General features: G+C 41.1%; 2 protein-coding genes across 2 annotated transcripts in view; both read right to left on the bottom strand.

The window, feature by feature from the left end:
• Positions 1–627: 627 nt before the first annotated feature.
• Positions 628–14,689, bottom strand: LOC310995160 (PDZ and LIM domain protein 3-like). The gene is made up of 7 exons (XM_083984107.1): positions 14,516–14,689; positions 6,641–6,792; positions 5,611–5,695; positions 5,332–5,519; positions 3,720–3,847; positions 2,197–2,308; positions 628–1,085 (listed from the first exon to the last, which is right to left on the bottom strand). Exons 1-7 carry the CDS (start codon positions 14,606–14,608, stop codon positions 896–898), a joined length of 948 nt encoding a protein of 315 aa, XP_083840233.1. The 5' UTR covers positions 14,609–14,689; the 3' UTR covers positions 628–895.
• A 2,580-nt stretch (positions 14,690–17,269) lies between these two features.
• Positions 17,270–25,118, bottom strand: part of sorbs2a (sorbin and SH3 domain containing 2a) — a 44,360-nt gene continuing 36,511 nt past the window's right edge. Inside the window, exons 20-27 of the mRNA XM_083994129.1 lie at positions 24,794–24,988; positions 24,188–24,410; positions 23,337–23,683; positions 22,157–22,375; positions 20,589–20,672; positions 20,267–20,304; positions 20,006–20,112; positions 17,270–19,489 (exon numbers count right to left, since the gene is read on the bottom strand). Of these exons, the coding sequence (XP_083850255.1) occupies positions 19,428–19,489; positions 20,006–20,112; positions 20,267–20,304; positions 20,589–20,672; positions 22,157–22,375; positions 23,337–23,683; positions 24,188–24,410; positions 24,794–24,988 (1,275 nt within the window). The 3' untranslated portion in view covers positions 17,270–19,427. The remainder of the gene's footprint in view (positions 19,490–20,005; positions 20,113–20,266; positions 20,305–20,588; positions 20,673–22,156; positions 22,376–23,336; positions 23,684–24,187; positions 24,411–24,793; positions 24,989–25,118) is intronic.

The raw sequence follows: 25,118 nt of genomic DNA, 5'->3' as shown, positions 1-25,118 counted from the left end.
TCGTATCAATTGTATTGTGCAACTTAGCCACTCTGTTATGTTGCTTTCATTGGTTATCAGTTTAACAGTGTCAACAACAACAAAAATGGCTTTGTGATGGTCCTGAAAAGTATCCGGAGAGCCAAATGCTAACATGCTTTACAATAACAATGCTAACACACTTCCATTCAGGAAGAACTGTGTCTAACATGTTCCCATTTTAGTTTATTGTGTTAGCGTTAGCAGGCTAATGAAAATCCATAGTGCTGGAGCTGATGGGAATGCACTCGTATCGAAAACATATTGGACAAATTGAAATTATGACCAAATAATGTTGCCAGAGAAAGGTTAAAGGTGGTATACAGCACTTCTTTAGGACAGACTGGACAGTACAGGAACAGGGTGTCGGAAAATGATCAGATAGCCTGCAAGCCGCTAAAAATGTTTAATGAACTCACTTTTATAATGAACTGTCTTCTACACTGGTAAGTAACCAACTGTTTATGCTAAAGCTGGAAGCAGTAATAGCAAAACTCACAGCAGTATCACCCCAAGACAACAAGTACACATCATCATAGACTATGAACAGAGCGTCTTTATTGGAAAGACATCAAACTGTGAGAAACTGGCAAGAAATAAAGTGGCTGCTGTCTCTTCTGCTGAGCTCTTCAAACAACACGACTGTTCAGTTATCACCTGCAACGTGTTAGTGGTTTCCAGGTAAACACAGCATACAGTTATGTACAGAGAAAAGCATATTCTTGCTGAAATATGATTGCACACAGACAACTTCAAAGTGCAGATGATCGCTTAAACAGACGTAGGACGTAGGAGTGTGTGCCGAAGTGTGTGTCTGTTTGTGTATGTGCCTGCCATGTGTAAGTGCTTGGGGTCTTGCGCTCAGGAGGAGGGGGATCTATTCAGATGTATAAGTTGTGATTAGGTCATGTCCCTCTGGTGGTCTCATCCTGGCCCGAGCGTGAGTCTCACAGTACAGCTGCCCCTCCACGAAGAAATAACCGCTTTGTTTGAGGTTGACGTCACAGTCAGAGCACACAAAGCAGCCGGGGTGACGATATTTATCCCGTGCTTTCACCACCGTCCCGCTGTATCATGAAAAACAGAGACAGAAGAAGAACAAAAAGTTATGTGAACCACCAATTAGCAGCAGCAAAAAAAAAAAAACACTGGACGGACCAAATCAGTAAAAAAAACACAATAAAACCTAAACACCAGGCTGGGGTCAATTTACCTCCTGTATGATCCCATTGAGCATCACTGTTTGGTGTGAGCAGAAATGTGCAGCGTTGCATGTTTAACCATGCCTGATCACAGAAAACTAATACACAAATGCTAAATTTAAGAATCAAAGACACTTAGATGAATGGGTAACCCTTAATTTACAGGTCACTAATTACATGATAATGTCAATAAATAGCCAAGAAATAACAATTAATTGCGTCATAATGTCTAGAAATAGCCTAGATATTAAGGTCAATTTCATAGTAATGTCGAGAAATGTAGCCAGAAAATAACAACTGATTGCATAGCCCAGAAATAACGGTCAATTGCAAGGACTTGGTGGAGAAAAATTCAGAAATTCAAAGCAGGAGAAGCCTGTGTTATGTAATCTTTTGCCTTTTTGAAAAACATGACATTACTATTAAATTGACTGTTATTTCTATGCTTTTTCTTGACATTACTACGCAATTAATTTTTTTTTTGTTTTTTTTTTTGGGCTATTTCTTGACATTACCATGTAATTAGTGGCCTGTAAATTAAAAGGGTATCCGAAATCAATTTCAAACAGTCTTCAACTTTCTCAAATGTCTCCTTTGACCTAAAACAAAAGTTGCAATAATGATGGATTTTTTAACACAATGATGCACTTACATTAGCTTTTATAACACTTTGTTGTTGTTGTTGTTTTCAGTTTAGCTTTATGTTTCCAATCTATACATTTCATGAATAAATTGTTTATGTAAAGGCAGATAATTTTATGTTTGATAACTTTTCTTTGTCTAACATGTCCCAGTCATGCAGAGTACAGTATGTTCAAATGGTAATTCATGTTTATACAAGCTTTACATTGCTTACAGTGCTGTTGTAGTACGTATAGACTACATTGTTGTAGTAATTTTCTCTCATCCTTTGTCTGGATTGATTCACGCTGGGTCTGAATGTGAATCACAGATGATTTGCTCTATTTTTACTCACACAATCCCATTCCCACACTTGTCACAGACGGGCAGCTTCTGCAGGTTTCCTGTGGGTGGAGCCGGTTTGGTCATGGGGGCTTTCACTGTCCTGGTCACAATGGGACGAGTGCCTGCCCACATGGGAGAGAAACCACTCAACAAGACAACTCTGTACTCATACATGATTAGGGCAGGTGAATATAAACAAAACACTCTAGAGACAGGAGGCAGGGACACTTGAATCCTAAATGACACTTCCTTTCAGGCTGTAAGCCTTGCCCAGCTCTGTGTCTGACACATTTTTTACTTCTCAATGAATGAAAGAAAAACATGAGTGGTTTTGTAACGACGTGTTGTGCAGCTCTTGCGCGTCACTCCATGCATAATGAGGGGAACACATGGTGTGTCATAATGACATATTGTGTGGCTTTTAACTATGCAAGATATGAGTGTGCCAGTGCCAAAGCATATACTGTATAATCCGTAAGCTAATGTTATGTCATCTGTGGTTTTATCTTTGTTCCCTGAATCACCATGAATAAAGTTTTTGTGTGAGTACTAGTACATAAAATGAGCAGCAGAGATACTGCACACTGGTCGTAGGGTTGCTGGTTCAATCCCTGGTTCTTCCTGTTTACCTGTTTTTGTGCAGGGCAGTGAACCCCAGAACTGTGTAGATATGCAACATAAAAATACTGAATCCTTCGATACATTTAAATTCCTGACACATTTCATGAAGATAAAATTGCAGTAGCAATACAAACTTGTTTTAAAGCCACTGTATTGAATATTAATTCCTTCAATGTTCATTTATTAAACATTAAACACACTCCCACTCTGCTTTTTCTAGACTGTGTGAGTGTGATGTGTTCATATTTAATCAGTGATGGAAGAGGAAATGTGATCTTTTACATATGGAAAAGTAGCAGCAGCACAGTGCAGAAATACTCAGTTACAAGAAAAGCCAAAAACACAGAAGTATTATCATCACCATGTGCCTAAAATGCTCATTATGGATAATGATATTAATGTAAACTGTGTAAATATTGCAGCAGTAAAGGTGGGGATACGTTTTCCTCCTTTGTACACAGCAGGGAAGGGGTTAAACTTGGACTTGAACTGGGCATGTTTTTTTTTTAGGTTGCTAAAAGGGGTTTTAAAAGTCACCATATCTGATTGGCGAATGTGAAATAACAGGTTTCCAACTAAACCCCGCCCACTACAAACTGACGAGGAAAGCTCAGAGAAAAGACAAACACAAGTTAGGCTTATTATCAAAACTATAGTGCTATTGGATTTTTTTTTCTTTTACCCAGCACAAAACAGCCCTTGAAGAATAAGCTGAGCAAGAACATAAAATAAATAAATGTAAAACATCTGTTTCTATGTCTTTAAACTGAAATATTGCATCTTCATACCATTTAAAGCATACAACTATTTCAGACTGTCAACCTCCTCTGCTATACTGAATGATTTCAACATGTGAGATGTTTTTGTGTAGGAAATACTGTATATTGTCCTGGAGGAAGAGGAAGAGCTCACCATCACTGTCAATAAAGTCCTGCAGGGCTCTGAAGGAGCCAGACTGTCGAGGCTCCTGGGGCTCCTCCTGGTCTTTCAGTAACATCCGGTACACATCAGAGTCCTCGATGCTGGTCAGAGTCCTGGGGCTGAGCAATGCACACACAAACATACACACACAGACACACACACAATACCTTGTTACCACTTAATTTAATTTACAGTAAGAGGGGATTGCCTCCTGCTAGTGGCAGAAATGATACATTGCAGTTTTAAGTGAACTTCATGGACTAGACCACGTAGAAAAGATGTTGATTAATGAACAGTTTTAGTTGAGATTTATGCTCTTTTCATGCACATTGTAATAGCTTCTATCATAATCATGTTCTGGTCTAAAATGATTTCATATAGTCTGCTGATAATACTGTGAATACATTACAAGGTCCATGTAAATCAGCCGAAACTAGCAGAGAGTCTGCGTTGCATCAGCTGCCACGGCCCAGGTCTGACGTGATTTATGTCTTATTCAGAAGTTGTGGTTTAAGCCATGGAAAGATTCATTCCTGTGTGCTGCGGTAATACTGTATATTCTCAGTGTGACACACCATATATCAGGTAGCCTAATGAAATCCACATGACTGCATGGGAAGGCTGAAGGCTGACACACTGTGGTGCATTAAGCTATTCAGCTGACACCTTCAGACCAACGGGGTGATGAAGTGGCCTTCAAGAGGTGAGTCATGTAAAGAACAGGTGGGCTAAAGTAAATGTAACCAGAACTGGAGGGGAACAGGAATCAAAGAGGGAACAAGCGTCATAGCTACATATGAGAAATTGTTATTTTTGTTGTTTGACCTGAAGGGTGCTTTTCATAAACAATTAACTTATTATTAATGAGAAAAATAATTACGCAACATGGAATATTAACATTTTACATGTGAGCAACATTAGCAGTTAGCATGGTCACTCATTTTTGCATGTCTTTTAGCTTTAAGCTGAGGTTGATGGGATGCTTTATGGTGTGTTGTCATGATTTACAGTGTAAGCCAAGAATGAAATGTGCAGGGATGAGTTATGCATGCTCAGATGAACATGGATCTACTAAGACAGGAGGAAATACTGTTGTAAGACAGCCAATAGGAATAATTTACTGTTTAAGAGGTTTGAATTTAAATTTAGCAGCCAAAATGTTATTGATCTCACACTGCTCTTTATTCATGTGCAACACCATATTTGCAATATTATTAATTGTTGTGCAATATAATCACCTGAACCTCATGTTTTAGTGTTTTCTATCTATTTTTTTTAATCATTATTCATTTTATGTTATTATTAGAAATATGTGTTTTTTGACGTTTTTGATGCAATTCAAATTCTGACATTGTTACTGCTGCCCATCGTGTGACTTGCTGATTGAGATGATGGCCACTATGGTAAAATTATTGTACAACCTGTCGCTATTCCCATTAAATACGTCTGTCTGTGCATTAGCTGCCAAGATAACAAATGTTACCTGGTACCAGAAACAGATGGATGGATGTGCACTGCAGAGGTCGGGCTAAACAACTCACACACTTGTGTTAGTTAGTTTGTGTGGTGCGAGGCTTTTAACTGGACTGCTGTGATCAGTCACCTCGCAGGCTTCTGAGGGACGATGCCTCGGATCTGGCCCTCCATGGCGTCCTGGATGTTGCCTGAGGAGTAAAGGCCTATCGGAGTATTGTAGGCCGTGCTGACCACCTGGCGCTTGTCATCGATGTTTGCTGCAGCAACAAATGGTTGAGCTTTCCGGTTGTGAGCGGTGCCAATAGGTTTCAACTCCTGAACAGACAAGCAAAGGGAACAGGAACAGCAGTGAGACAATGTGAGGCTAAAATAAATGTGAATGCATTCTTTAGACTCTGTCCCAAACCTGTTGTTCTGCTTCTAGGTTGATTTTAAATGGGTGAGCTCTGCCCTCCTCCACAACACGAGGCGACCACAGTCTGGACTCATTCCTGGGGGTTAAAAAACAGATCCTGGTCAGAAGGTCATCGCAACATGACTGATGGACTGACTGTTCAATAACTCTTCTGTATGTGTGTGTGTGCGTGTTTGAGTCTGTAATCCAAACCTATAAAAACATCAGGACTGAGGTTTGAACTAATGCTGACATGTCTGGTCTTACCACAGGTTCCCATTTTACAATTTCACAAGCAAATTCAAACTGAAAAAAAAGCATCTGAATGGAGCCAAATTCATAAGTCATAGCAAAGTCACTTGGTTTTTTAAAGTGTCGTTGAATATTATATTGTCCTGTTGTAAAATCCACAAAAGAAAATGCAGGAGCATGCTCACAGCTGCAGAAGGATTAAACTAAGAGCAGATGGAGGAAGTAAAAAAAAAAAAACCCTTAAAGGTTTCACTGACATTTGCAGCACAAGACTTGCATCATTTTCGGTAAGCACTAAACAATAATGTACTAAGAAGTCTTGTTTTAATACACAAGAGAAAAGCTGTGGTTTCTATTAGGAGGGGAAACCGCTGTAAGAGGTCCAAAGAAAAAATCCAAACCATTGTGAGATGATTGGCTGATTTCATGGATGATTTTTTGCCTTATAAGGATTTAAAAATTAAAGAAATAAAATAACAATTCAGATAAAACGAGGGGGGAAAAAGCAACATTTAAACATAGGTTTTGTGTGAAGATGTTCATTGTGTGTCTGGACACAGCTGCAGACACAAAGATGTGACCTGATGGACACAGTGGAAGAAGATGTAATCCAATACAACACTATAACATTGGGTTTCAAATGTAACTTGGACTCGAATCAACAGGTGTCAGACCAAAAACAGCACAGTAACTTTCATAAACACTGTCATTATTGCACAGCTGCATGTGTTAAATTTCATTGTGTTCAACACCTGTTTGTGTTTTCTGTTGTGTGTCTTCTTCATACAACCTTTCAACGGTGAGAGAGAGCTGACTGAAGGACTCCTTTATCTTGTTCTGGGCCTCACAGTGCAGCATGTCTGCAGCGGGGACTCCCTCGATGGCCACGATGACGTCGCCGGCGCATAAGTTGGCGAGGGCGGCCTTACTGCCAGGTGTGATCTGCAGGAGAGCAGAGCAAAGGTGTAAACTCCCCTCGCCAACTGCCGCCTGCATTGCCCCCCTAACCCCCCTTTTCCCCTGCTGTTAAACCGGCCTGCGCTCCCCTCCCATGAACCAGTCTACCATCCAGTCCTCCCATTAAGCTGGCCTGCTCTCCCTGTCTCCCTTGCCGACCTGAAGCTTCCTCCTTCAGCTGTTGTTAACATTTCCATGTTTCCCACATTCTCTGTTTATAAACTGTAAACTTTTTTTTTTTTTTCTACAGTTTAGGCCGAATATGCACCGGCCTAAACTGTAAACTGTTTTCTTGTCTGTAACAACATCTATTGCACGTCTGTCCATCCTGGGTGAGGGATCCGTCCTCTGTTGCTCACTCTGAGGTTTCTCAGATTTTTCCCTGTTAAAAGGGTTTTCCATGGAGTTTTTCCTCAGTAGATGTGAGGGTCTAAGGGCAGAGAGGATGTTGTTATGATGCCATGTAAAGCCCTTTGAGACAAACTGTTTGTAAAAACGGGCTATACAAATAAAATTGCCTTGCCTTGCCTTGCCTAGCCTAAACAACGACTAACAACTGGTCTGACATGTCACCATGAGATGGTGACAAAGGATGAACCAGATAAAGAGGGTAAACATTACAGCTGCATGATAATTTAATAATAAACGTTATATATCTTATTTTACTTTATATAGCACCTTTGTTAACATAGTTACAAGGTGCTTGTACAGATAAACATAATTTAATACACATTAAAACAGAAGAGAAAACAGGGGCAAACAAATGACACAACTAATGAAAAGTAAAATAAAAGGGAAATCCTGTGGCCCATGGTTTATACTGTAAAACCAAGAAATTACAGTAAAAATGCTCTGCAAAAATAAGTACAACACTAGGTGTCTAAGGGGTTAAATGTGCATTTTTTCAAAAGTTGGTTTTTAAAAGATGACCTGACCTGATAACCTGACTCATGGCTCTATACACAACATGAGGAACCACTGAATGATTTAATGCATGTGAAAATGTTGTGACTCTTGTTCTGTGGCTTTAACTGTCACCACATCACATTTAAAAGCAACATAATACATGATAAAGGAATGGTGTTTATCCCTACAGCACCTCTAGAGATCCTATATCAACACTTTATGAGAGACTTTATGTTGTTTCCTCTTTAACTTGTCACCTGGCAGCACGTTAGGAAACCTGAAGGACTTTTAGCTAATTCTCTTTGTTTGTTTTTATTTCCCATTTTTTATCTAACTCCTAAATATGAATTTGGTGTTTTATCTTCAGAAAAAATAAACCAATGAATAAGTAATTTCAGTATAATTATATTTTGAGTTCCATCCACAAACAAAAATAAGCCTTTAAGAGTCAAATAAGAGTCATCTGACAGCTCCACTGAGGTCATGGGAAGTTCACTTCAGCCAGCCAGGTCAAAGGGCAGGAAAGGTTGAATATGTTACATATTCAACCAGCAAACAACAACAAAACTGTTTTTCTTCTTCAAATTAAAGTTGAAAAGATTTGCAGCTATAATGTATGAAAAACTATGTTTGTACACAACTTGAGCATGCACCCTGTAAGTTACAACACCCAAATACCATACTTAGCCTTTCAAGAACAAATTTATATAATCAATCAGTTGTAATGCTAGAGGCTTTTTTAAGTCAGACAAAAATGCAATTTTTATTGAAGTAAATATGATGTGTGGTTACTCTAAACGTTGCTGTGCTGTGACCGCAGCATTCAATCTGTGTTTCAGAAACCTGTAACAATCCAGTATCGGCTGGAAACAAATTGTTAATTTCAAGCATGGTAAGAAACATATTTGAGAGGATCTGGCCCAGACAGGCCAATGCTACATCAACATCAACTGAAATACAAAAGCCACAACATGGATGCGGTTTATGTTTCTCATTGTGTCTGTGGCTTTTGCATTTGTGTTGTAGCTTCTAAACTGTATTGTGACCTGTCTGGGCCACTGTACTGAGTGTGAGGATAAATGTATTCTAAGTTCACTTTCCTAATAATAGCATATGGGAAACTCAGTGTTAAATTCTTCTTCTAATATTGTTCTTTTAAGTTAATATATAAAAGATCAATACTGTAAACTGTGAATGGATTAAGACATGTACTTTTCTTAGTTGGACTTTTGTTTTTTTCTTTTTACATTTCATAGTGAATCCTGGAGGGATGTCTTCTCATCTGCTCAGCCAGAAAACAGAAAACAGTCTTTTCCTACTGTTTCTTATCCAACCCATTCAAACAGCTCACTATCTGCAGATGGTGCAGCTTCGTGAAAACTTAAGGTCTGCTCTCCATCACTGGCGCGTCATCTCTTAGTACAATACCCAACAGTGAGGCCCCTTGTTCATGTTTCTCTTTGTTCGTCCTCACCTGGCCTAAATACAAAACATAAAAACACAGACTCCTCTAAATAGCCTAAATCTCTCTCTCTCTTTTTTGTTCATTTTTCTTTTCTTTTTTTTATTTCACCAGATGTATTCTGCAAAAACACAGGCCTGTTCTTAGATGCAACAGGAGTGTTTCTGTTACACATGAAAGACATTGCCCTGGTTGGTATGCATGCATATAAACCGTCGGTCCCCCCGTCATGGAGATAAAATAAACACGTGCAGCTTCCCACTAAATGACAGCATCCAGATGGAATATGTGCTGTACCGGCCAGGAAGTGATCAGGATGAATAAGGACTCCCAGACAAGCCATCAAGGTCAGAGGGAATACCTCAGGAGGCAGCTTCCAACCAAACCCAACATTCCCACTTAGACACTTACACAGGGCATGACCTATGCTCAGCCATATTGCATTACGGGACATAGGAAACTTTGCTACACTGGGATGTTACACTGAAACTTGAATTAGGTCATCTGCCTATAAATAACAGTGGATGAAAGTGCTGAGGGGATGCCTCATGCTGCCAAAGAGGGAGCAGTAAATTACAGCGGAGCATTTGCCTGACTGCATGTTCTACCGCTCTGATGTCTGATACCTGAATCCATGCACAACTTTTTATTGGATTCTTTCTTTTAGCTGCAGCAGCTCAGTTGTCTTGTCAAACAGCTGTCTTTGTTCAAACGATGACCATCATGTGATCTTTTGCTTATTTCTTTCTCTCTATTTCTTTGTTTTGCTTTGTTCTGTCCTTTTGCTACAACCTCTTGCCTTTGTTTTCTGCACTTTTTCCTTTTTTCTTCCTTTGCCTCCTTGTGAAAACTGAAGAAAGAACATGAAAGCTGAATTATTTTCTCTATTGGTACTCCAGTACAATTTTCTAGTATATTTCAATACGTTTATAATAAAAAAAAAAGAGAGAATTCAGTTACAGTGATAACTGTCCACAAAATATTAGAAAAACAAACATGCTATATATACATGTTTGCTAATCTTGCATTAAAAACATTGTACTCCAGTTATTTGGTATTGTACACATCATTATTCATATAATTTATATAGTAACAGTGGATCAGATGACTGTGACAAAGTGAAATGGGTTATTCACTGTGCTAAACCCACAGAAAACCATCACCAAACTCTACAGCTCCCTTTAACTGTACAGGGGCATTTTAGGGTCTTTTGGCTTATTGTTTTGGTTTTAAAGCAGGTTTAAATTCACTTTACATACTTGATATAGGAGAAAAAGTTGTAACAAACCCTATAGCATGCTCAATATCTACAGTAGGACCAGACAGCAGCCTGATTAATTAAGTGACTGGTAGAATATGGCTGCTGCTAAAGATAAGACGTTTCCCCCAAGGAGCTTGTGAAGACCAAACAGAGTTAAAATTAGAATGAACACTGGACTTACAGTCGCCTTAGTGCCTAGAAACACAGCTCTGAGTGAATGAAGATGTATTTCTATCTTTGCTACATGTTCTCACTGTCCACAATTTGCTAACATGTTAGCATCCATTCCTACTTTGAAGAAAAAGTGTCAATATTGTGTTCACAACTGGCCACATAAAAAAATTTGAAATTTGAAATTTGAAATGCTGCTTTTAAAGGATGGTGTATCACTGAAAGCCTGGGCAAATAAATGATGATGTACAGATGACAACAAATGACAAAAATAGTGATAGCAGTGTGAGGGTATGTGAGGGTGGTGGAAGAAAATGCACATTAAAGCAGAAGTAAGCAATATTTTTGTGTTAATATAAGTCTTAAATAGTTATATCTTCCAACGGCAATCACTTACATAGAGTGTTTGGTCTGAAACACAGGTCTGTCAGTCACTCTGCTCTGTTGTAAGATTGTATCCTACAACCTTTATCCAATGAGGAGAGAGAACGGCATGAAGGGCTGTGTGTGCAGCCAAGGGATGCGCGTGAATGTGGTGACGTAGGGACGAGGACCAATAGATCCATGACGAGGGCGGGGGCTGCTAACTCCATCGGCTGACAAGAAGTTATGGTGCGTTCAAGGCAACCCGTAACTCGTGTTTTTCCGACCTGTGAAGTTGTACCAGTTCGATGTGGTACGAGTTCACGGGTCGGAAGTTACAAGTGGCCGTTATAGTGCACTTTCACACGTAAAACAGGTGCAATAAGTCTCATTTTCTTTCGCAAATTTTCTCAAGATTCAGTTAAAATTTGAAACAAATTTGGATAGAAACCTCACTTAAAGCAGAAGTAAGCGATCCGGTCGTTTTGGCTAATGCTGCATTCCAGGCAGGCTTTTGAAACCGTAAATTACAGCTTCAAGTCAGAACTTACGACTTTGTAGCGTTCCAGGCAACCCACTCGTGTTTTTCCGACCTGTTTTACCTGTGAAAGTCACTATAACGGCCACTCGTAACTTCCGACCCGTGAACTCGTACCAGATCGAACTGGTACCACTTCACTGGTCGGAAAAACACGAGTTACGAGTTTCCTTGAACGCACCATAACAGTCCTCGTCCCTACGTCGCCACATTCACGGCGTCCCTTGGCTGCACACACAGCCCTGCATGCCGTTCTCTCTCCTCATTGGATAAAATCTGTAGGATACGATAAATGTTTTCTCCTCGGCTCAGAGCAGAGCAGAGGGACTGAGAGACCCGTGTTTCGGTCCAAACACTCTATGTAAGTGATTGCTGTCGGAAGATAAAACTATTTAAGACTTATATTAACACAAATATATCACTTACTTCTGCTTTAAGTATTTAATTTACTGCAGACTTGAATACTTGACCTAAAATGACCATGATGACATCACCAGGGTTATTTTCTCAGCTCCTCCAGAGGCACAGAAGAAACTATACATCTGCTTTCACAGGCTCAGTACTGTAATGCTCCCGTGACTCGAGGATCACATAAACTGATCCTGAGGTGCATGTTTTTTTATGGAGTGTCCCTTTAAGGCTGCTGCTGTCTGCTGGAGAGAAAAAAAAGATGATAATCACTTGTGTTTACTTTCCTCGACCAGCTGGGAACACTGGCTCGGGTCATAGAGAGAGGAGGATGTTCCTGACCAAAAATGGCAGTGGAGGGAGACACTGTCGATTCACTGTGCCTGAATGGAAGTCTGTGGCTTCGCTGCAGAAACAATCCCGTCCATTTGTCACATTAGACACTGAACGCAACACAGACTGTTCCTCGGTTATATCAGAGTCTTTTCTTTAATGCACGTCTCTATTACCAGCACATTCTAGCACATGCTTCTTGTACCACAGCTCATGTATAGTTTACTCTAACTGATTCATCTCTGCCACTCTTTTTCCACTCTTCTCCTTCCTCATCCAGTCCAGCCCTCTCTCATCACTGTTCTCATGTGGAGCTGCCGAGTGTCCGCTAACACAACAGGTGTTAGGTTATAGGACAGAGCCGCTGGTCGGAGCTTTTAACTGACTGTGCTTTTAGACAGTTACTTCCTGAGATCTTCCCCTAAATATAGACGCACATAACCCCAACAGAGCGGGATCACTGGATCTCCCCACATCTGATCCACGACTCTGGGGACATGGCTCGCAAATGAGGCCAAACACTGATGAAGACGTCAGCGTTCATATGCAGGATGTTCACTGCTGAAGAGTTATAAATGATAGGCAAATATCAATTATGAAAGTGAAAATAGGAAAAAGAAATCTTTCAGTGCTACTGCAGCTGTTATTGCAATACAGTCCTAATGATGCTATTTATGCATTATCCAGGCACATTTATTTCTGTATATTATTTTCCTGTGTGTAATTATTTCCTCTGTTTATTTATCACTCTCTTCCTCATTTTAATTTCATTTCATATTTTGTATTTTTGGTTTTATTTACTCCGCCATTAGGATTGTCTTCCTGTGAATTTAATTAGTCTTGATGGAGCCATTAACTGTGTCCATTTGGAAGTGTGACGATAATAATTAGAAACAACTAGAAATAATAAAACTTGTCCTTAGAAAAAAAATGAAGAAAACAGAAGAGGAAATCATTTAAAGCACATACTGTTGTGATGTTAACAGAGGGTTTTTTGGGGGGGATTGTTTTAACATCGTTTGATGAGAGGATGTTGGTAAACAGAAACTTTTACCACAAGCTTGATATCAATTTTCTTATATTGCAAAGAAAGGTGAATTAAAAAAAATATCTCTCAAATTGTCACACTGGTCCTTTAAATGGTCTAAAGTCTTACTGGTATCTTCAGTTTTGTAGTTACATTTGATCCAGTTGTTTGGCTACATTTCCTATCAACAGGAAATGCCATATCAGTTCCAGGAAATTATCTTTTTTATTCACAGATGAAGATAAATCCTGATCCACTTCGTCTCAATCTGCAGCCACGACTCCTTCAAACCGTCTGCTCTCTTCTTTTTTTAAGTAAGAATCTGTAACTGTGTTTGTAAAGTTTTCTTCACTGAACTACACTGGGGGTTTAATTCCTTATCCATTGCGTAATGTGTCATCTCTCTGCTCCACCTGTAGCTGTCACTTTACGAGGATGATTTGTTACGTGATGCTGCGTGTTGACCCTAAAGCCGAGGTTCACTATCTCCTGAACAGCTGCTCTGTTATAATAGAAACATCACAACAGAGCCTACAACATCATCATTACACACAAATCCGTTGTTCTGACTCAGCTGCCTCAGCTGTCAGTGTGAATTCCCTGAATTAAACCACTTTGTCCAAACGGATAAAGTTCATCCTGCATCTGGAAAACTCCACCATCCTGTTCCTCTGTCTTTTCCAGGTGCCATGTTTTCTTACCAGGTTGTTTAAACTGAATTGATTTACATGCTCTGCAGTAATGCAGTGCACTTTTAGGGGGTATTTTCCATGCTCCTAAATTTGCCAGTCTGAAATCCCTTCAGTGAAACAGCCGTATGTGTGTGTGTGCATATGTCAGAGTACAATGTAAGTTGCTATTTGTATCTAAGCCCCTTGCATTTACTGTGGCACAGGTGCAGACCTCATGCCACAGACTCTTTCTCGAATGAACCCTCCTGGAGAGCTCAAATGTTGAAGCCGAACCCAAGACTAACGCCTCTGCACTGTTTAAAACACAACAGTTTAAAACACAACAGTTTAAAAATCACATTCCTGTTTACACTGTTTGACATTATTGGCTCAGGTTAAAACATCATAAACGGAGTGAAACAATCCCCCGTTTTTGCCCAGAACACTGTAAAAATGTGCCAGGAAAGGAAATGAAAGCATCATTAGATGGTTTGTTTTGATTGAGAGGAAAAACCCAAAAAACTGATTCTGCAAACTGAAACTTTCTTCCACTCTCTCACTCACTCACCCTGGAGATGGTCAGGGGCTGGTTGAAGTCCTTTCCTCCCATCAGGCGAAACCCCCAGGGGGCCGGGCCGCTGAGCACGACATTGAGTGGCATGACCCTTTAAAAAAAAAAGTCTCCTGCCGCTGTTAGATAACAACAGCACGGGGCAGTGAGCTGCACGCTGCGGGGAGCACAGTGAAAGAGCAAGGCACTATGAAAGTGATGGAGAATTTGAACACACGCTGGGGGAGGAGTGTGGTGGTGGTGGTGGTGGTGGTGGGGGGGGGGCTGCAGGGGGAGGAGAGTGGACAGACCCCACCCCAGCAGTGAAGTAATTTGTCAGATTTTGGGACCTGACTCTTCTGTTTGTATCCCACCACCAGCACTTACTCGCTCGCCAGTTTTCCAACTTCTTGTGAAGCCCTTTTCTTTTTTTTTCCTCTTCTTATTTCTTTTTCATACCTCTCTCTCTCTCTGTCTATAAATAGAAACCAGTGCGTAATTGTCTCTTAAATCAGGTGCAACTCAAACTTTACTTATACCCACACAGGGTTCCTACAGTGTAAGCCAAGTTAAATTTAAGACTTTTAAAGAAATTTTTAAAGCCACTTGAAATGAAATTTAAGACTTATACTTATACTTCACAATAAACACAAATGCAAAAAAAGTGACTGAGTTGGGTCTTACCAAGTGTTAACATTTTTAATACGTTTGAAAAATTGATTTAAGACATTTTAATGCCAATTAAGGCCTTGTTTTTAGATTAATGAATTCAATGCCTTTTAAAACTTTTTAAGGATCCGTAAGAACCCTGCCACAACCAGTTTTGGCCCACACACACACACACACACACACACAAACACTTCATCATACCGAGTAGGTATGTGGACACTTGTGGACAGAATGAGGATGTAAACCATGCAGCCCCCTCCTCCTCCTCCTCTCATCCCCGGGCAGCTCGGAGTCTGGCTGGTCTCCCCTCTGTCTCTGTCTCTGTCTCTCTCTCTCTGGTTGACGGGTCCTGCTGCTCCGGTCCTTATTTGGTCTGGAGGCTCCGCTCCGCTCCGAGGCCTTGGAGGTCCCACTAGCACATTCCAGCCACTATTGATCTGGATGGGAACCAGAACTCCCCACTCCTGAGTTTGTTAACAATACAGTTTCATTTCGAGTCCGACCTTTCAACACATCACATGTCGTTCTCTTTGTTTACGCCACAAACTGGATCTGCCACACATTGTTCTTCATCCCCAAGCCTACACAAGAAAAGCTTCTTGTTTATATAGTGTTTTCTTCCAACCCTTTCTCCTGCTGCTTCTACTTTTCCTTCATGTCTGCAGAATATCCCAAAATTATGAAAAACACCCAGTGGACTTTATAGTTCTACCATACATCACTGTCAAAAAAAAACTGTGAGTAAGGCATGTTAATCTCAGTGAGCAGTGACAAGCTCTGGCTCTGAGTACGGCAAGATTTCAACAGGCAAAAAAAACAAAGTGCCAGATTAAAGAGTTTAAATCAAAACTGCACCACAAGATCCATCATCTGCATACAGCTCTAAAAAAAATCCTATTCTGTGCAACTTAATTGCTTCAACGTTTACCAGCATCATGGTTTTGTTTCTATGGTCACCATGGCAATGTAAGGCATTGATAAATGAGGGAAGTTGACGATGATATGCTCATACGCCAAAATGTCTCTCTCAGAGTAGAAACACAAAACAGTATGATTGAATTAACTTCACATTTGTTCTATTTCTCCTGAACAAAAAGCACACATGCAGTGTTGTAGCTGATTAACCCTCTAAAGAGACATTTTGTTATACTGTAAGGTCATTTAAGATCACAGATTTTACATGACACAGACTAATTTATATTTCAGTGGAATCATAATTCAATTATTAATCATTCATATATCATAATTATATTATATAATACCTATTAATAGTTATATCTGATATACAGACTTTTAAGGCTAAGTCAGTGATTGATGAGCGGCAGTTTATCCTGTAACCACGCCCACCAGTGATGTCACAGATTACAGAGCCGACTCTGGAAGATGAGAAGTAATAAGTGTGGTGATATTTTATAAACATACCCACAGCTCACAAAAGTGTTAACATACTTTTTACCACTGTTTGTGTGACTTTTTATACAGCGCACAATGACTCTGAAAAAATGTTTAGAAATGAGAAAAGAAGTGATGGATCTGTGACCTATTGTCAAGGATATACAAGACATAAACAGACTGATAATACTTCAAAAGTTAGAAAGAGATATATTATAACATAAATTGCCGCTCTTTTCTGGGATTTGTTGACAGTAAGGAAACTTTATACTGTTGATATAAAACCAGCTTTGTTCTTTTTATCCACTGGAGGTCAGCAAAAGCAAGATTTCCAGCTTCCAGCCTTTAATTGATACGATCCCCTCACCAACTTTGTGTGAGTGTGTGAAAAAAAGTGGTAGGATATAGAGGTCAAAAACACTTCAGGGTACCTTTAAATGTCACGTGACTTCCTTTTCAGTCATCAGCAAACACAGTTTTCTTATCTTTTTAGCTGAAAGGAGAAAAGAAAATGGAAATATTTCATCTACCAGCTGGATTTTATTAGCAATACAGCCCCATAAAATCATCCAACAAATGCTAAGATATTGTAGAAATACTTAGGTCCAAGAGTGTGCATTGAATTTTATATTAACATGAATAACATATAAGATTTACATTTTTTCAATTGCATGTATAAACATATCAGGAGCCAATTTAATGTCTTTGTTCCAAATCTGTTCCTATTGTATCAAAGGCTTAGAGTTTTTGCACACTGCCATACACCTTCCTGATGTTTTCTAGACTACATAATGCATAAATGATTTTTTTTTTTTTGCATCACAGAAGAGGAGTTTACATACAGTATACATGGCTATAAAATAAGTGAGTTGGATGTAAGGCAGCAATCACCAACTCTACTCAATCTACCTACAGTAACTTCAGTTTAAATACGTCACTGACTCCTAAAACAACAAATAACTGGAGAGAGAGAGAGAGAAAACAAAGACCTGTGTGCCTGGCTACGATAAAAGCTGTCCAGAAAAAAAAAAAAAAAAAAAAAAGTGTGAGTGGAGATTAGCACCACTGATGATGAGTAACGTGAAGAAAGAAGGAGAGGAAACCAAATGTGATGGTGGGTGAGAAAAAGCCGACTTTATAAAGCAAGTGGATGTTGGCCATTTTACAGCTCTCATACAAAAGGCTTACAAAAACACCACAGACACACACACACACGGGCATACACAAAGTGTTCTCACACCATCTGAAATAGTGGATAATGGGCGGGGGGGTGGGGGTGACATGGAGGACAATGAATGATAAAACAAAATATACTTTTAAGGTGCTTTAACATTTGATTTGCTGTCACTGTTCATCTTCTGTGAGAGAAACAAACAAACAAAAAAATAAAACAACAAAGATCATATTCACTGAGCATGACACGCTATGATGGAAATTGCCGATAACTTAAAATAGTATTTAGACACATGAACAGTGACACACTACCTATTCACTCTGACAACAGGGTTAAAAGAAGCCAACAAAGTCAAGTGGAGAAACTGCAGTTACACGACTGAAGTCTTTTGATCGAATCCCGTCTCATATTGTGTCCGACTTAAATTAAATCAACATAAAACAACATGACACCTGGTATATTAATTCAATGCAGCCCATCCATTACTCAGTCTCTGCACTTTCTCCGTACAATGACAATAAAATAACAATCCATTCAAATGTGAGTTTGCCGCTGTTAGAACATGTTAAAAAGCAAGTTGTTGTTCCATCCTTCCTCAAATAATCTTATCACATGGTCTGCCCCGACGTTTGTCCTCTAATAAATATAATACCTAAAAAAGGTCGATAACCTTTTTGCATATACTTCCCACGCATGATCAATATCCCCCAAGAGCCCCGAAGTCATAGCAACCACTAGTGTACAAAATCTGAAGTGAAATCTGAAATAAAACAAACACAAATTTGTGTTAAAATCTTTTGTTAAAGTGCATCAATCCTAGTGTGAAGAATGAAGAAGAACACGTTGAAAATATTTGTGTTTTCTAGTCTTATACTTTAAATCTAATGTTATCGGGTTCAGACAGCGAGTAGAACAGCGTCAATACTATTATTTCCACTTTTTCCTTTGCAATGTTTGAGATAACAGCTTAATAATGAAGTCATAATATCCCTAAATTCTTACCGACCGATCAATACATTGGGTAACACACATAACATTGATACATGCACAGTCTGTTCCACATGTAACTATGGGAAGAAACTCCTTTAACCTGACATACGACACAGTTCATACAACAGGCCTGATGACAGAATACTGTTTGTGCAACTCTCTCTGCACCGAATGTCTTTGCGAATATTTGTAATTGAACACTGAAATGAAATGTAACAAGTGTTTTTTTTGTTGTTTTTTTTGTTTTTAAAGTTGGAGATACTGATGGAAAATACAAGAAAGAGGTGACGGTGGTGATCTTACTGCCCTTAATCAGCTGAAACAGAGAAAAAGCATCGCTGCCTTGCACTGTTCACTATCAACGAGTGTTTGCAAAGTTCCTTTAATTATCATTCCATCACTGTCAAAAGTTAAAGGTCACTGAAGTTTGGGTTCTCCATGATAGAAAAATAAGGATAAAAAGATAAAGTTTAAAAAAACAACATTATTTTATAGAAGTCTTCCATTAAAGATGGCTAGTTAGAGCTAAATGTTCTGTCTGTGTGGAGCCCACGAGCCGCACGCAACACGCAAAGTGGACCGCTGTTTTAGGAGGGGGTGGTGGCTGTGGCGGTGGTGGTGGTGTCCTGCAGGTGCTGTGCTGAAGGGCGATGAACGTGTCATGGAAAGGGGCGGGACCATGGGGGGCGGAGTCTGGAATCATCATTATAGCTGCTTCACGTAGTTTCCTGGGAAGGTTCCAAACAACTTGCTCCTTCGCGAGGTCCCTGCAGGAACAAAAGAGAGAAATAAAGGGAGGCTGAAACGCTCGGCTGAAAACCTGGCAGTCGCTCGGGCTCACTGCAGTGTGGGAATCAGCCAACCCTGGAGGTCAAAGTCAAACTGAGACACTCGGAAATGTTATTTAAAGGCGACCGTCTTTCTGTAGAAGAATGCAAAGGTTAGGATGGACAAGAGTCTCGGGGTCATCAAACTGAAACGGTTCAGCTGTGAGAGATCATGCTGTCATCGTCAGTCAGTCATGTCAACACATAGAGTATGTGTGGTGGTGCCACACTGCCATCTAGCGGTCTCTGTCGATACCTGCACAATACTTCTGCACCAGAGCAAACTACACCTGCAAAAATTCTCCATTAGAAAACCCTACAATTAAAAACCAGCTCGTGGAAAAGTACATTAGTCATCAATCAATTTAAAGTATCAAAATAACCCTTTCCTAAACATGTTTGGTTGACAAAAACAACTCACACCATATGTTCAAATGTAATCTAAGTTTCTCTTACCAACAAACCAGCCATCGTCACACTTCTCCATCACGTCAACAACGTCTCCCTCCCTCAGCTCCAGCTCGTCCTCGTTGCGAGGCATGTAGTTGTACAAGGCCTGGTATCTGTGTGAAGAAAAAACAAAAACATTGTGAACTGACATCCCGGACTCTTTATTACAAATGTTTTGCATAAATACTGATTTAAATCCACTCATTGCTTACACACTTCACATTACCCCTGAGGAAAATCATGGTATTAATGATAGATATCACTTACGGGTCTCCTCCACCGTGGAGGGCATCCTGTACTAATCGCTGAGTCAGAGAGAGAGAGAGAGAGAGACACAAACAGACTGTAAATCAGCATGTGGTATTTGTGGGTCTTTAGTTTAGAGTTTAAGGATTATGAACAGAAACACAGATGATCTCAGTCAGAGACTCTACGATTTCTCCTTTTCAGCTGTGGAAACCTACACTGACTTCTTTAACATGCATGTTACAGAGAATGAGCTGATCATGGTTATCTCTAAAGACTTCCTCCCTGCACAGAGACATGAATTACTGCAAGAGCATGGTTGAATGAAGACATGCCCCCCTACCCTTCGACCTCTAACGGATGACAGATAGGACCTCCGGGACAAGATGGGGCTACGAGGAGGTTTACCACCAACAACTGGATCCTGCTTAACAGGCAGAAAGACCAGAAGCAACACACCTATGATCTTCAACAGCAACCAGGTCAGCGACTTTTAACTATGAGCCGAGCACAAGCACTGCGGGCTGATGACATGCCGTAAAAACATCATCCATCAACACACGGATGCCAATGAAAATCCTCCTGGACACACACAACAGTACAACCAACGCCAGCAACACACATTAAAAGGGATAGATCAACATTTTGGAAAATTCACCTATTGCCATAATCCCTACAGTCAAAGCAGTAGGTTCATTACCTTTAATTATCGGTGTATGTTGTTTTGAGATCCACGGGGCAGAGGTCCCCTGTCCCTCATCAAACTCATCAAATACATAATCCAACAACTCCAAAACACTACGACAAGTTGTGACCTGCACATTCACCACGCTATGAAATAATCATGTAACATTACGACGCACTAAACAAATACTCAGAACTACTTGTTTTAAAATCACTCCGCCCAGCAATCATGTCTGGAAAGTAGTTCCAGCTTTCGCATTTGCCTCTAAAACAACTCTGTCTCGTAATGTTACGTGATTATTTCATAGCGTGGTGAATGTGCAGGTCACAACTTCTCCACCAGAGCGTTTTGGAGTTGTTGGATCGTGTATTTGATGAGTTTGATGAGGGAAACCAGTTCACCTCCATTGTATCTCTGCCCCGCGGATCTCAAAACAACATGCACCGCCAAAATGTTGAACTATCCCTTTAACTCTAGTATATTCCCTGCTGGCCATATATATCATCACAGAGCAGTTCATGTTAGTGTCTTGGTTAGGGTTGCAACTAATAATTATTTCAATACCAATACACTCGTAAATATATTCTTGATTAATAATTAAAGCAGAAGTAAGTGGTCCGGTCGTTTTCGCTAATGCTGCGTTCCAGGCAGGCTTTTGAAATCGTAAATTACAGCTTCAAGTCACAACTTACGACTTTGTAGCGTTCCAGGCAACCCACTCGTGTTTTTCCGACCTGTTTTACCGATGAAAGTCACTATAACGGCCACTCGTAACTTCCGACCGGTGAACTCGTACCAGATCGAACTGGTACCACTTCACGGTCGGAAAAATACGAGTTTCCTTGAACGCACCATAACAGTCCTCGTCGCTACGTCACCACATTCACGGCGTTCCTTGGCTGCACACACGGCCCTGCATGCCGTTCTCTCTCCTCATTGGATAAAAACTGTAGGATACGATAAATGTTTTCTCTTCGGCTCAGAGCAGAGCAGAGTGACTGACAGACCCGTGTTTCAGACCAAACACTCTATGTAAGTGATTGCTGTCGGAAGATATAACTATTTAAGACTTATATTAACACAAATATATCACTTACTTCTGCTTTAAGTCAATAAAAATATCAGATCACAACTTCTCAGACAACAAAGAGAGTTATCAGGTTTTTGTCACCACAAACACGACGACCAACATCAATGCCAATGTCATCTCCACATTGCAGCTTTACCTTCACCTTGGAGGATCTATGTCCTGCATGGGGTACAGTGGGGGGAGTTGGGGGAGAGCGAGTACTAGTGATGGGGTGAGGAGGGGAGGGGGGTTCAGGGGGAGACTGAGTGGGGAAGGAAGTGGGCGACTCCGAGTTTGGGCAGGACGAGAACGGACGAGAGGGAGAGCCCGACGGCTGGGAGACTGAACGCTGTGGGAGGACGTTTGGGGGGGAGGGCTGAGAGGAGAGGAGGGGAGGAGGTGGTGAGACAGGTGGCGGAGGGGGAGAGGCCGGAGGTAGGGGTGACGTCGAGAGGAGGGGAAGGGACGGGGGCCGAGGGGAACAAGGGGGAGACGGAGGGGCGGTGTGCTGATAGTGCTGTTGAGGGCGTGAGGAAGAAGACGAAGGAGGAAGAGGAGGAGGAGGAGGAGGAGGAGGAGGAGGAGGAGGAACAGAGGAGGGGGAGGACAGAGAAGAAGCAGGGGGAGGAGGTGTGGAGGTCAGAGGAGGTGGGATGGAGGGTGAGGAGAGGCCGGGGTGAGAAAGCCACGTCAGGGCGGAGGGAGAGACGTCGGCCTACGGAGGCAATGACACACACATCAACACTGAAACTGAAACACTTTAGATTTGATTCAATCCTGATGCTGAAGCCCAGAAGAGACGTGGAGGAAAAGATTTTAGATGCAGCATTGAAAAATACTCTGAGGAATCCTGGGAAATATGTCGAATTTGTCCCATTTTTAGCGTCCCAGTTTTCCATGTAGTACACATCCCAACCATTAGTCTACGTATTAGGTCTCCCCTGGTTGTGATAAATCAAGTAACTAGAATTGTCATTAATCCCATGAACCCAATTAGGAACCCATTAGTAAATAAGCCATTTAACTACATTAAGAACCTTAAACATGTTTCTGTTGACCCACTTTAATGTTACACACTACATGTTCAATCTGTATCAAGTCACACTCACTGCTGTGGACAGTAACAACAAACACAAAGAGACTTAATTTTAACCAGGAAACAGATTTAGTTAAAGTTAAGTTTCCCTTTGAATAAATCTGCTTTAATGACTTGAGTAAATCAATGACGTTTTCGTCTAAACTTTTGTCAGAAAATGCAAAAGTAGTGTATTTTTCCTGCAGTCAGAATTCATTTTCCTCCATGTCCCTCAGCAGACGCAGCTCACACCATGCTCTACCTGTGGACTGAGTCTGTCAGATAAAACTCTAACGTCCTCCTCTTTCTCCTCTAAATCGTCATCCTCTTCCTCAATGAACAACTCAGTAAATCCTTTCCCTTCGACAGACAGCGGCATTTCAAACTCCACCGGTTCGTCATCGTTCAGAGTCTCTGGCTGCTCTCCCCAGGTGATGGACAGCGGCTCCATCGTCATTGGCTTGTGAAACTGCACCTCTAACCGAACGTCGCCTGCTGGTTGGCCGGCTGGAGCGGGCGCTTGGGTTTCCCATTCTGTCTGATGCGGCTCCTCTGCTTTTAGCTTTAAACTGCTCTGGGTTTCGTGGGTTAGCGGAGCTGGTGGGGAATCTATCGGAGACCACCTCGTAAAGTCAACATTTTCCGCACAGGTTGAACCATCCAGGATCATAGTTAACAGATCGTCATAAGGATCTTTTACTTGCAGCTCGATGTCGGGGGGTTTGTGGCTTTTGTTTACCGATGCAGTCGACCTGTGCGACTGTGGAGTTTGTGTGGGTGATTTAATTGGCTCTGGTGCTGTGCAGGGAAAAAACTCTGGCTTAGCATTGCGTAGCTTTTGTGGTGTTTCAATGAACTCCCAGCTGCTGTTGTCTCGCAGAGAAGAGTCACATGGTGAAGAGGTGAGTGAAAAATGAGTGGTGGGAGGAGGAGGAGGTGGAGGAGAAGGAACAGGAGAAGGAGGGAGGGAAACAGGCAGAGCAGGCGGGGCGTGACCTACACCGAGTCTCCCTTCTTTAAAAGGTGGAGTTCTGGAAAATGTCTGGGCAAGCAGAGCCAGGCCTCTTTGTGTGGGTGCGGGTGAGGGTGCAGGTGAGGGCGAGGGCGTCCTACGCTCCTGAGCCCTTTGTAAAAATGTGAGGTCGGGTGGAAGAGGGGGAGGTGTGGGCGGTAAAGGGGTGGCGGCGATGGAGTGAGGTGGAGTGGACGCCGATGGGACCATTGTGAGGGACAGCCACTCGTCGGTGACAGCTTGCAGGTCAAGCCTTCTCAGCGGGGGGTGAGGGGAGGAGGGAAGGTCACGGGTGGTGGAGGGTGGAGGTAGATGGTAGAAAGGCTCCATGAAGATAAAATGAAGAGGAAGGAACAGAGTGTGATTTATAAAACTGTAACAGAGAGGTAGAGTGTGTGTCTTGTGTGTGTTTGACTATTTAACTGTAACAAACAGTTACACAGGACAGTATTTACTCCATTGTGCAGAATGAGGAATGTACTTACATATATGTTATTATTTTGAGTAAGAAAACATTTGTTTGCATTTTTAATGTTATTTAACATTCACTACATCTAAATATAAAACATATACAATAAAGCGATTCAACAATAGTTTATTAGCTTTAAATTTAAAACAAAATAGTTGATTAAAATGTGTCTCTCTGTCTTGTATTGTTTTGTTGTGTTGGATTGTGCTGTGTGTTCGAGTTGTAGTGATTCCCCTACCTTCACAGGTGTGCTGCTTGGGGTCCTTACGCCAGGGTGACCATGTGGATCTATGTGGTGGGCGGAGCTCTTGGACGGAGAGCGCTTGACGATGTCGACGTAGGACACTGGAAAGATGCCCTGTTTGGTTGTGTCTGGGATCTTCCCCTCGTACCAGTTCTGATCCACCTGCCTTATCACAATCACTTTCTCGCCCTGCACACACACGCAGATACACACATCCCCAAGCATATACATTAGACTACTTGCTCATCTACAACCACATAAAACAGCTTATAAAACCTCTAAGTACCTAATTTGTGGACAGACAATCATGTGTAGTGGT

The sequence above is a fragment of the Trachurus trachurus genome (assembly GCF_905171665.1).
Source record: "Trachurus trachurus genome assembly, chromosome: 1".
Taxonomy (NCBI): domain Eukaryota; kingdom Metazoa; phylum Chordata; class Actinopteri; order Carangiformes; family Carangidae; genus Trachurus; species Trachurus trachurus.
Note: the sequence above shows the minus strand (reverse complement) of the source record. Positions and strands in the feature narration are given on the sequence as shown.

Bases quoted from the DNA above. Each gene is read 5' to 3' on its own strand.
- LOC310995160 (XM_083984107.1), bottom strand. From the start codon at position 14,608: ATGCCACTCAATGTCGTGCTCAGCGGCCCGGCCCCCTGGGGGTTTCGC. The intron at 5,696-6,640 runs GTTGTATGAAGA...TTTAACCCCCAG, and splicing joins CTCTCTCTCACCGTTGAAAG to GAATGAGTCCAGACTGTGGT. The intron at 5,520-5,610 runs GTTTGGGACAGA...TTGTCTGTTCAG, and splicing joins ACCTAGAAGCAGAACAACAG to GAGTTGAAACCTATTGGCAC.